Source organism: Suillus clintonianus, assembly GCF_016758775.1.
Source record: "Suillus clintonianus strain FC179 chromosome Unknown DEU56scaffold_72, whole genome shotgun sequence".
In the NCBI taxonomy this organism is placed as follows: Eukaryota; Fungi; Basidiomycota; class Agaricomycetes; order Boletales; family Suillaceae; genus Suillus; species Suillus clintonianus.
Window position 1 is genome coordinate 78,628 of NW_024539296.1, and position 12,363 is coordinate 90,990.

Genomic DNA, 12,363 nt, shown 5'->3' on the forward strand with positions numbered 1-12,363 from the left:
CCTGAATGAAGTAGACCTACCAGAAACGATTTGAATCGAACCTGAGATGGGGTTCACCGCTAGCTGCGAAATCCGCCCACAAAGCAGGGAATATCCTTAACCCATCGGCAGTGCTAATCATGCTCATCAGCAGTGCCTGGACAACTCTGATAATCAAGAACTCGTGTTACGTGGTTAATCGGTATTGGCGATTTCTCGAGCTCGGATGTTCTTAACTTCCTAGTATGTACTACCGCTGGACTATATGCTTGTTGGGCCCTGTGGAACAACTAAAATTAATAAGCACCTTGATTATTTCTTTCAGGTGAGTCGGAATGTTTGCGGCTCTTCTTATCTCAATTGACTAGTCCACTTAAAGCAGTCTTTGTTTGCAAAATCTCCGAGAGGCTCAAGAGGGCATCATAATATGTAACTGGCTGCCTTTCCTATACAGCCTCTACTCCACGGTGCTGATGCGATCAGCATCTTCTGAGTTCAAAACATCGCAGGTACTCGAGGCTGTCGCAATTGAGTTGTCTTCATACCTGGCGACAACTTGCCCTATGTAGGCCAACTAGTCTGCGGATATGCAGTCAGCATCATGAATCATGATTGTTAGGGCTTTCCTTATCCGACTTTACAGCATTTTTGGACAGAGACTCACTTTCGAATCTGGGGATGCACGGCATCTTTTTGACTTGGTCCATGGAAGTAGTGCCTGCGACTCCTACCAACCCCTACCCATAATAACTGCTCTCTCATCTGCGGCAAAGTCTTCAGCAGACTCAAAGACCATTTTCAGCGCTTTCAATAGCTTTTCTTGATACCGCGTTTGACATCCATCATTGCGTCGTCATCGCCATTTTCGACAATATTAATGAAATCGTTCATGATATCCACAGCACGCCTTTTACGGAAACGCCCGGTCTCGGTTAAGATCCTTGTATTGAAGTGGTCCGCCCACCATCTGTCGTTTTTGTACGTCTTAGATTTTTGGCGTGCTATCAATAAACCATGGCCATCTCGACGACACGGAACATGCAATCAATAGATGGTCCAATGGTATCCTCACTTCATAGTAGCACACTTGTCGTACGTTGATGCTAGAACAGAGAACCAAACAGAAAGCGGACAGCTCTCAATAGCATACTCATAGCAAATGAAAGGATATCGTTAGAATATAGCAGTAAATTAACGAATGTGAGTTTGTCGAGGTTACATAGGGAGTGTGGGGGATATACCGATAAGGGATAAGCACTGGCAATACAGATGGAAAAAAAGAAACCAATAAACCAAACATAAGATATTATACACATTCACTTTCTTACCCCCGGCGTGCCCCCCTTTTGGGAGGAGACACACGAGCAGATTTCCTCGTTGGAGCAGGGGGCACAGCACCAGCAGCTTCCTCCACATCCTCGTCGTCCTCGAGGTGCTCCTCTTCCACGACCATCCCTGCCGCCGCTTCCTGCAACCGTGCCAACGGTGATGGAGGACCTCCCTGCCCACGCCCCCTCGCAGCCCTGGTGCGCGTGGTCGGGCCATTCGCCTCCGGTACCCGTTTTGGCTTTTTCGTATTCCCATTCTCGACGCCCACATCCGGCGGAGGGCTTTGTGGCTCCAGCTTGCGCTTCCCATTACGCATGCCATTCGCGTTGGCTTGTGCATGTTGCACCATCTCCCAGTTCGGCTCGGACAGCGCCTGTTCGTTCTCAGCAGCTTGAGCGATTACCTGCGCGCGCCGCTGGAGGGGCGCACGGCCGGATTGTTGGCGCAGGTGGAGTTTGCCGAGACCCTCGATTACCGCGGGTTCGCTTGAGCCATCGGCCATCATCGCATCTTCGGATTCTAGTTGGAGCAAGGAGGCGCAGGAAGGACTGTCTTGGATAGATGCGACGGAGGAGTCGGCGATAGCGCGAGGTCGAAGGTGGGCGAGTGTCGGAGCATTGGCAAGCCACGCGTGAGTGCAGGCCGAACTGAGAGACATACGATCCCGAGGGTCATGCTCAAGCAACCCCTCGATGAAGGTCCTCGCTATTCGACCATACACCCGTAAATCAGTGTGTTACAGAACTTGGTCAAGGAAAGCGTACCCAGCGGCGAAACATCTACAGTATCTAAAGTGCTCCATTGAATTGTACGTTCTGCGATCCTGACCTTAATGTCGCGCTGGTTCTCGTCTTCGATGAAGGGACTTGTCATTGTAAACCTGTGAAAAACACCTCCTTCAGCAAACAAGAGCATCGCATATGCACGTCTAATGCTAACATGCAGAATACAATCACCCCAACGCTCCAACTGTCGACAAGGTGATCATAGCCTTCCTGGTTTTGCTGGGTCACAACTTCGGGGGCGAGATATGCGGGTGTACCGCACATAGTCTGTGAGGCATATGCATCAATTATATGTTAGGGAACCAAGAATGGGATTACTGACTCTAAGGAAAGTGACGCTATCGACAACCTTGGCGAGACCGAAGTCGGCAACTTTGACGGTAGGGGGATTTTCCGTGGTTAGCAGTACGTTCTGAATGGCCAACATTCATAATGGAATCAACCGCTTGGAGGGAAAGCAATTACCTCGGGCTTCAGGTCACGGTGCGCGATCCCTTTGCTATGAATGTACTTTGAACAGGCGATGTATCAGAGGATTCATGAATATACACGGTGAGTCAACTTACTGCAAGGGCATCGCAAACTTGCGCGATTATGTGGACAGCTAGCGGCTCCTCTGAAAAGAACACTGAGAATCATCAAGTATCGATAAACCGAATAGCATACTAAGACCGCCCTCCCTCACTATGAAATCAAGTAAATCTCCTCCGTCGACAAATTCAAGGACAAGATCTACGCAATTGATCAGCTTGTGTTAGTAGGGTATACCAGATATACACACTGATACTGTTATCTTCGAAGAAGGCTTCCTTCATCTGGCAGATATTCGGATGGTGCAACCGTTCCAAGATACTGATCTCTCGCGCAAACGCCGTTTCATTGTTGTTGGCAGTGGCACGCTTGACCTTATGGTCTTGGATGACCTTAATGGCATACCACTGGCCCGTCGAACGCGACACAGCCTTCATGACAGTTGCAAATGATCCCTTGCCGATCTCGTGGCTTATGTCATATTGAGCATGAAGGCCGCCCTGCGGGGGACCGGCAGCAGTATGTCGGTAAATGAATCCTGAAAAACGGGTCGATTGAGCGAGCATATACACAAGTGTAGATAACTAACGATAGTCTTCAAGGTCCCCGGGCTGGGGATGGGGAGAACCGAAAGCAATCTCATTGCCTTCCTTGAGGACGGCGGTTTTGTCCTTTCCAATCTTAGCACCGTTGATCTGCAAAAATTTCACCATCAACGGCGATCATTAGACTACGTCACTGACGGCGTACCCAAGTACCATTGCTGGAAATGTCGAGAACGGTCACTGCGGAGTTTTTGTCCTCTTTGCCGTCCCAGGTGATTCGGCAGTGCTTGTTACCTACACCGCGACGCGTCAATATGCAGCCTCGAACGCGCTAGAAGCGCCACTAAGAACACGCTAGACACTCACTGACCCTCCCTCCAGGGAGAATGATATCGTTGTCGGGGGCCCTTCCTACTGAAGCTGCCGGCGCAACCTTCCAGAGATCAATGCGGCGAAGCACATTACTGCAAGGTTGAAGGTAACCCCACAGATGGCTGTTGGTATCTGCAGAATTCGGTTGAGATGCGTGCTGGGTGGATTGAGTGGCTTGTTGCGTCTCCTCGATCATGGAATCGTCGAGGGAAATGATTTCGTTAGGGATCTCTACGGGAGGTTGTATCATGGTGTCTAGTGGAGCTGGTTGTTCTTCGAATTAGGTTCTGAGTGAGGGGTGTTTTGAGAAGGTTGGTCCGAAAATCGAGTTTATATAGGTTGAATACCTGTGCGAGTGGTAGCTTTGACGAATTGCTTCAACCGTCTGTGCACCTACAGCAACAAAGGGTCACAAGCGACGAAACTAACAAAGTCTTGCCAATCAGAAGGAAAACCAAGGAAACTTGCGTAAGCGGACGCGCTTTGATAATGCTTTGGCCGTCGTTGACGCTGGAAGGAGAAAGATAGGAAAAGATGGTTCCACGGACACAATTTTTTTACGCCAAATGATCGAGTCCAAGCACAAGGAGACTTTGAAGTGCAAACCCGTCGGTGGCTTTCTCGCGGCCGCGATATTAACGACCCCAGACGTACGCGACAAAAGCACAACACGTGCCCTATTCAATACGCGACACTAAAGCGGTCACTGAATTTTCAATTGAATTGAATTGCCTTGCACTGCCTCGAGTCTAGGCCGGGGACATCGCCGTCTCAAGAAACAAATTAGTGTTTCTTCTTCATCATAAATAAGTGGGGAGGCTACAGTCCTATGGAGAATGCGACAAAAAAACCGCAATCGAGGGTACCAACAAAATAGTAATTAGATCAGTGACCACGAGGGGCCAGATCAAACGCTGAAAATCGAATGTGTCGCGCAAACAAGTGGAGCATGTCAAATCGCATCCTCTGATTCCCACCTCGTGACCTTCTGCAGTGGCGGATAATAATACTTCTTGAACTTCTTCGTCTCGCTCCTCTTCTGCTTTGGCATAAGCTCTTCCAGTAGCCCCGCACGCTCACGGTCTTCGTCCTTCTCAGAGATATAGAACCACCTTGAATGCTTTGCCGCGTCCGTCCCGCTACTCTGAACTTTCTCGAACATCCCACATCGATCGTGACCCGCTTCAAGCGTGGCTAGAATGAGGTTAAGCCACTCTTTTTTGTTGTGTTTCGATTTGAGATGGGGGTGCGTCTGAGTAATGACAGTGTGAAGAGCGAGTGGGTCCATAGACGAAGCGCGCGACATCGCAAGCGCCTCTACCAGCATGCCTGTGAGCTCAGCTTGCTCCGGATCAAGGAGTGCTGGCGTGCTGGGGGCATTTTCGGGCGTCGTTTCAGAAGGCTCGGAACTATTGCGTGATTGAGGTTCATTACAGACGCGAGCAACTTGTGCGCGCAAATCCTCTTCAGAAGCCTTTGCTTTGAGACATGAGCGAGACCGTGACCGCGGCCGTGCTTTGTCAACTGTAATTTTCTCCTTCACACTCGAGGAAATTTTACGCTGGCGTTGTTTGCGCTTGGGCCCGAGGTCCATATTACGGTCCACATCCTCTGAGAGCCGAGGTTTCTTCTGTGCAGGCGCAACAGACGAGACGGAGTCTTCCCGCTTCAGGCCTTGTTTTAACTTGGGCTCAGGCTGGGGCCTTGATGACTCTTTCGTCGCACAGGCGTCTTTATCTGGAGACACAGGGCGTGACATGCTGCTCCTACGTGCAGTCTGGGGCTGCGGCTGTGACACGCTGCTCCCCTGCACGAACTCCCCGTCACTAAAACTAGGCCGTGGCTTCTTCACCGTCTTCATAGGGGAATGTGGGGTGGCGGTGGTAGCAACGAGTAGTGGTTCAACACCGCTGGATGTCGTATTTTTAGCGAGTGTGGCTACAAGCCCCATTTTTTCTTCACTCAGGGGAGGCGGGGGAGTGTCAGCGGATGGAAGGTTGGTGTATGCACTAAGCCCTAGTAAAGCGTTTGTAGGCGAGTGCGAACGCGATCGTGAAGGCTCGATCTCAGCAGTGGAAGTCGGGGTAATAGTGTTAATGGGGGCAGGCACAGAGGGAGAAAGCTTAAGAGGCTGATAGGTTGCCTCGTTCATACAGGAAGAGGGGCACGTGGTCGAGGCTGCGTTTGACGCATGTTCCGAGGCTAATAGTAAGAGGCCCTCGGAGTCGGAGGTAGGAACGTCACGTGGCGTGACGGTCGCTGGATGGATGTTTTGTTGCTTGGGATCGAACTACACGGCACGCACATAGCCGGCCAAATCATATTCAATCGTAAGTAAACGGGTTGGGATACCGAAATTAAGGAATGCACACGCACGATGTCATGATCTGAATTGCAATCGTCGTCGAGGATCATATCATCATCAATCAAGGCATAGTCATCTGGCTGCGACGCTGCCAGCGACATCGGGGAAGTAGGTGGAGACGACGGAGGAAGGGGCGAAAGACTACGATAGTCCTCAATATGATTGGTGTCGGTGGCTGCAAGAAATAGGGAGCTAGAAGGGTCGTCCTTGACTCCGCTAGTCGATTGCCTGCGGACAAAATCACGGAATTCCAGCAAAGGAGACTTCACATCTCGAGTGATGCTTTTCACAGGGGTTGAATGCCCCCTGGGAGGGCGTATTGGACTGGACGTAAAGGGTTTGGCGTTGTACGTTCGAGGTATGACTGGACTGCTCTGCCAACGGCCACGTTCGGAAGACGTAGCAAAGTATGTTCGGCGTAGATGAATATCCATGCTTTCGGGCTCGCACCCAACGTCTTCCGGTGCATCACGTGCCGGAGAAGGCGGGCCAAGCCAAGCGAGCAAATCATCGCTACGATAAGACTCGGAATCCACCATCTCATCCTCACTGTCCGGATATCTTCCGTACTTGTTGGGTGCCTGTTGGTGGGTCATATACTTGGAACTGCTGCCCCGACGGTCACGGTAGAAAGGCGTCGGTGAACCCGGCGCATCATCGAAATCTGTATGAAATCCGTTTGAAGAGTATTGAAATTTTGAATGTGAGCGTGAATATCGAGTCGCGATATGATTTGGGGGGGAAGAGCATATCGGTGTCGAAAGCGGTGAGGACGAGGGTAAGGGAGAGGTCACGGGTGATGGAGAGTCCAGATCATCGTCATCTGGCTCAAATAATGACGGCGTGTTGATGGATGCTGAAGAACTTTTCCTCCGAAGCTTTGCTGGGAGGTTTGGAGGAGGAGAGACCGACCACATATGTGAGGAGGACATGGCGGTAAACAGTAAAGAGCATATGAGTCACGTGGAGACGCGTTCCTATATGGTCAACGCGTTTTGTGGCGGAGCTCAAAAACGCGTCGCATCCACGGCCCGTGCTGCCGTTGTTTTGTCCCACGCGGACGAATTGGCTGCAAGAAAACCTGGCAAGCGAGGTATCGTTTTCATCACCGTCATGATCAATACACAGGCCCTCCCAGTGGCGATTTATACTACCTGCGGCATTGCCCAGTCCGATACCACGATTGCGCTGTGAGTGTTCGTATCCACTGCTCGAGATGAGTCTGAGTCGGACGGTCAAGGTGGTAATCTTAACAATCTGACTGGGCGACATCTTCAGTACCTCTTGACAGCATCGGACCCCATGTCAATGAATTGGCGATCATGCCTCGTCTGAAACGTCAGGGAAACGTAAGTTACAAAGCGCTATGCAGCCCAATTAAACCCGCTGATAAACGACATTTCCAGCTCGATGTCTTCTCGAACAAAGACTGTCACGATCCTGTTTCGCGATGCCACTACTCGCAACTGTTTCAAGTTTCAGCCGCTTGACTCTGTTTCTCGTGTCTCCTATTATTGAAGGCTTAATGACAAATGACTTGCGTGGTTCTCGTGTTTGTGCGACACAAGCACGAATCAAGCAAGTCTATTTGAACTTGCGGCACTCTTTGAACTACTACATGAATGCTTGGAGGGTGAATGTTCAATAGTCGCCCCCTAGATGCTAGTATATAGTTCGGTACTCACTACAGAACTAGTCTGTGATCAAGATGACTACTTAAACACGTGCACTCTAAGGTAGTTGTAACTAAGAAACGAAAGGATAAAGGCGTCGCGTTCAAGGATGCAGCGGCGCCGTGAATAAAGGGAAAGCCATTATCCTTTTTTCTGGCATCGAGCGTGATTGCAATAAAAGATATAAGGTACGTAGTGATCTAATAACGGGTGTGATTCGGTAGGGTGGTTCCAATACTTGAACAGTGGGGACGTATCTAATGCCCAACAGCATGGATGATAGAGTCGAGGAGCATATCGTTATAGTCACCACCCGTCTCCCACAACGCGAAACCGCGTAGCCCGGCGTTCTTAATATACTTGCCCTTGGCAGCATACGATTGAACGTTGTCGAAGGATATCATAACTTGGGAGGTCTCATTGTACACATACGGCTGTAAAAGCAATGGAATGAGCACTCCTCCTTCAGCGTGGAAAATGATACTTACCGTCTGACTGCAGCTGTCATATCTGTAGTGAATGCCATCAGCAGGCTTGCCTTTTGCGGTGAGGAAACCGCCGTCCATGAGGCCCCGGAAGTTGAAGGTGCCGCCTGAGCCCGACCCATATACGCCACAAGCATCGTAACCACCAGCAGTACTGTTATCCCATGCATCACCCAAGGGCTGGTTCGAGGCGTTGAAAGCGGGGTATGCAGCTAGCGTCTTCTTGTCGGACGCGAAGGCGTCAGAGGGCGAGACACTGTATGAGTGACCATAGGTAGGAACACCGAGGACGATCTGATTGGCCGGGATTCCTGCATCCGACCAAGCTTTAACTGCAGAAACAGCAGAGCCCTCTCGTTTCCCTGCCGCGAGACAGGTGTCGTCCAACGGTGCATTGGGCCCAACAGTCGGGGACCAAGGGCCCCAAATGGCGTAATTCATCAGGGCGATGTAATCGAGGACCTTCGAAAACCCACTGACGTCAGTAGAAGGATTTCCGGTAGCGTCATAGAAGGGTACTACGGTTACGGCAGCCGAGAGAGTGAGTGTTGCCCCTACTGGGTTTTGGCGAAGCTCCTGGAGGAACGCTAGGAAATTTGCCGTATCGTTCACGCTAATGGTGTTGCAGCCGAGTCCCTGATCGTTTGGGTACTCCCAGCTGTTGGAAACCAAGGACGACTGAGGTCAGCGTGTGAGGTCGGAGTCACAATAATCAACCTACTCGAACTGAATGCCATCAAGGTTGTACTTTGAAGCAAAATTTGTTACGGTCTGGACAAATGCCGTCCGGTTTTTGGCAGTGGCAAAGTGAGAAGAAAACCAAATACTCCCAGTCCAGCCTCCGACAGCAATATGAGCCTCAACATCCTGCGCGTGCATTAGACATCAATTGTAGAAGCGGTAAATCCTTGTTTGCTCACATGTGCATGGGCCTCAGAAACGAACTGTGGGAGCAGCTCGCCATCAGAGCCTGCCAGGCTCAGACTTGAGAGGTCCTCGGCAGTTTCTCTAAAAGACATGATCACGTTAATCACCCCATCAAAGTTATCTGCTTTATGCCAGGACAGGCAACTTACGCAAATGAGTAGTATATTGTATTGTACTTCTCCCAGCTAACTGAAGAGAGCGGGGCTCCTTCAGTTGCATGCCATCCGGTATACCAAGATGCTGAGATGGGTGTAGTGGAACAGGCGGTAGGGGAACGGGCGGCGAGCGGACTCGCGCTTACAGCGGACAGGACAATAAGAGGTAAAATGAAAGCGGGTAGCATGTTAATGCAACTCGAGAGACTGGGGGAGATTGTGACCGCGTCGACAACTTCTTATAGCTATTCCGCCACCCTGAGTGAAACCAAAATTGAGTTAGGCTACGAGGTTATTGCGTTCGGGGCTAAATGGTTAATCAGATCTATGCGGTTGCAAATCCGAAGGCTAGGATCAAGTGATCCTGCGGTACGAAGAACTCCCAGGACTCCTATACCATAGAAATGGTCCCGACTTCCCGACCTCCCGACTTCCCGACTTCCCGACTTCCCGGAGGTTCCGGTCATCGCAATTTGGTTTCCTGGTGTTTTCGAGAGAGACGATCGTCAAGAACAACAACTTCATAACGCAATCTATGACAATACTTTGCGTAGAATTGCCATTGGATTAGTCCGAATCCATCTCTAACATTACCTACAAAACTTCGTCGCCATCTCTTAGTATACACTCTCCTTCGAAAAGTACACGGTCGGACATCCCGTTGTCTTTGATGTACTGAACGCAAGCAACATCAGTTGCTCCTGGCTGGCACCATACAGCGGGAATCGAAAGCTCCTCGACTTGTTTCAATAGATTGATAGTGATCTTGTCAAACGCGTATTTAGCAGTAAGGCTGAACGTGGCAATATACAACTGACCTTGGCGGGTGTTATGATGCTCACTGACGTTTCGGTTGGGTTCGGGAGGTCAGTCAGTGACCGTATGGTCTTTATGCCCTCCAACTCGTCATTCATCGGGTGGACCGGAGTTACTGGCCTGTTCCGCTGGATGTACCATTGCAGAACCTATATAGACGATATCGTAATGTCTATGACAAAACTTGAAACCAGGAACTACCTTCGTGCCGAACTTTGACTGATCGGTAGAAGCGCCGACGACGGCGTAGTGCGGAAATGACAGAAAGTGCTTTTGCTTTTGAATAGTGTTTGCCATAGATGAAAGAAACCTGAAATGCATATCTGAATTCTGCTGTGTGTGAAACCGTAAACGGTGTGAATAACGTTGCAGCTCAACAAGGAAATATTCCATTTAGCCGCCACGAAGCCTTGTGTGCAGATCTCGACATTGATTTCGAGAGTAATAAAGAGAAAGCTAATTCACTTGGCGGGACGTGGCATTTATATCAAAAGCAAGGATACAGTGTGAGGAGTAAAAACATTTTACCTGATAAAGTTACTGAACATCTAGGCACTGAGGGTAGTGGAGACAATGAATATCAAAACCAAAGACCTTTATGATCAGTGCTGAAAGCTAGGAAATTAATTGACAGTTGATGTAAATCAGTGCCGCTGTGCGACACTGAATCGCTCATTGACAAACAATGAATTTAATGTTGGGGTGATAATCATTGTCTGATCCAAATTCATTGTCATATTCAAGTTTTTATTTTGTCAAAAAAAGAAAAAAAGAAAACCCCTAATCTTTGCCACTTGCCTGGTTTGAACTCACGACTCCCGACCACGCAAGCTCAGCTGAAATCCCATAATCAATTCTCACGCATTTGAGCATTACTTACCACTAGACTACATAACCTTGTATATATCTATGCAGCAATTGATATATATACCATACCCATGGGACTTAGAATAAAATATGATAATCTACTCATACGATCAATATGGTACACCGTGGGAATTATTCCGATAAAAATTAAAGTTGCAGTCCTTGTTAAGGGTAGTCTATTGATCGTCTCATGACATTTTTTGGTTAAGATCCTAGTAAGTTATACGCGAAATACTAGAAAGGTGGAGTGTTCAAGAAAGTTCAGGCACACAACTAATATTGCTTATTGCAGCCGTCCCTAGGAATAAATATAAATTCTCCTTAGCTGCCTCAGTCAGTGAATTTGTTTGCTAAGTAAATTATGGAAAAAAATGGAAAAAATGGGACTATGTGATTTGCTAATGTCATTTTCAGTGTCCTTAAAATTTTGACAATGAATTTTATACCCTTACATTCTGGCGGGTAAAATTCAATGTCCCCAGTTGTCAATGAATGCAAGTAACCAGAGATTAAGTGACGCTGGGAGTGAATTCAACACATTCATTGCCACTGTCAGTTAATTTAATGGTTTTTACTTCCCACAGTGAGGCCACAGCGGAGACAGGTCCCTGACGCGAGGAAATACCGAAGATCGCGTGAATCATAGTGCTGGCGACATTTTGTTGAACCGTGTCACGACCATGGAATGATTCACTGCCGAAAGTATACATGATAACCATCTGATGATATCTGAAGTCGCAGATGGAAAGACAAGACGATGACCAATAATGCGAACAAGTAGAAGGTGGGCAATACTTAATCTTAATCTGAGCAAAGCATCACAAACTATTGGAGAGGAGCGGAATGGAGGAACGTTGGCGAGGAAGGGTGCAAGGTACACACATCTGTTTTTTTCATTTCTGTTGGGAATAGGATGAACTTGAGCAAGGCTGAAACAGGGTAGAGATGTGCGCGTGCGTACGTTGTACGCAGGGAAAAGAACTGTCTCTTTATGATCTGCGGACGGTCAATGAGATAAATGAAGCTGTTCTCCCCGCTATTAACGTGTCTGCGGATGAGGTAAAGAATCGCACCAAGAACGACATGTCTGCCCCATACTGAGTCGGCCAGAATCAGGCTGCCAGATAATACTACCCTGGTCGGACTCGAACAAACGGTAAGAAAAATAATGATGAATTTCCACAGATCATTGGACATTCTTTAAATAAACGGGGGTGCACACATGTACACAGTGGGGTGATTTGCCTGCAGAATGTAACACGGCGCGTCAGAGCGCGAAGCGTCACGTGAGCGAGCCGTGGGAGTGTTGCGCACGGGCCAGATGGAAAAGATATATAAACTTGGGAGCCAACACCTTGAATCCTCAGAACATACTCAGCTAGGATCTATTTTATAGAAACTAACTCGAGTCTCACATGTTTACACATGCCACATCCTTCAAATCCACATGATGACAACTGCTCTCTCTCGTTCGACAGAGAACATGGCCTTCACGTTCAATGTGGGGTTTTGAGGACATTTGGTTCTGTTCTTC

At 48.8% G+C, this 12,363-nt stretch overlaps 4 protein-coding genes across 4 annotated transcripts; all 4 read right to left on the reverse strand.

Annotated features, from left to right (window-relative positions):
- Positions 1 to 926: 926 nt before the first annotated feature.
- DEU56DRAFT_820342 (kinase-like domain-containing protein) lies at positions 927 to 4,225 on the reverse strand. The gene is made up of 13 exons (XM_041354072.1): positions 4,024 to 4,225; positions 3,889 to 3,965; positions 3,536 to 3,828; positions 3,375 to 3,463; positions 3,214 to 3,319; positions 2,875 to 3,162; positions 2,760 to 2,825; positions 2,660 to 2,709; positions 2,559 to 2,603; positions 2,416 to 2,505; positions 2,248 to 2,360; positions 2,073 to 2,188; positions 927 to 2,013 (listed from the first exon to the last, which is right to left on the reverse strand). Exons 3-13 carry the CDS (start codon positions 3,789 to 3,791, stop codon positions 1,304 to 1,306), a joined length of 1,929 nt encoding a protein of 642 aa, XP_041205343.1. The 5' UTR covers positions 3,792 to 3,828; positions 3,889 to 3,965; positions 4,024 to 4,225; the 3' UTR covers positions 927 to 1,303.
- A 268-nt stretch (positions 4,226 to 4,493) lies between these two features.
- Positions 4,494 to 4,880, reverse strand: DEU56DRAFT_710699 (uncharacterized protein; the record flags this gene model as incomplete). The annotated part of the gene is made up of 1 exon (XM_041347487.1): positions 4,494 to 4,880. A coding segment is annotated over one exon (387 nt), but the record flags the coding sequence as incomplete, so codon positions are not given.
- A 2,956-nt stretch (positions 4,881 to 7,836) lies between these two features.
- On the reverse strand, positions 7,837 to 9,800 carry DEU56DRAFT_958690 (glycoside hydrolase family 18 protein; the record flags this gene model as incomplete). Its single annotated transcript, XM_041359284.1, has 5 exons — positions 9,141 to 9,800; positions 8,985 to 9,072; positions 8,786 to 8,931; positions 8,068 to 8,722; positions 7,837 to 8,013 (listed from the first exon to the last, which is right to left on the reverse strand). The coding sequence occupies exons 1-5, from the start codon at positions 9,332 to 9,334 to the stop codon at positions 7,837 to 7,839; spliced, it is 1,260 nt and encodes a 419-aa protein (XP_041205345.1). The 5' UTR covers positions 9,335 to 9,800.
- On the reverse strand, positions 9,741 to 10,259 carry DEU56DRAFT_872774 (CoA-binding protein; the record flags this gene model as incomplete). The annotated part of the gene is made up of 3 exons (XM_041355810.1): positions 9,741 to 9,911; positions 9,965 to 10,111; positions 10,164 to 10,259. 3 exons carry the CDS (start codon positions 10,257 to 10,259, stop codon positions 9,741 to 9,743), a joined length of 414 nt encoding a protein of 137 aa, XP_041205346.1.
- Between the last annotated feature and the right edge of the window lie 2,104 nt (positions 10,260 to 12,363).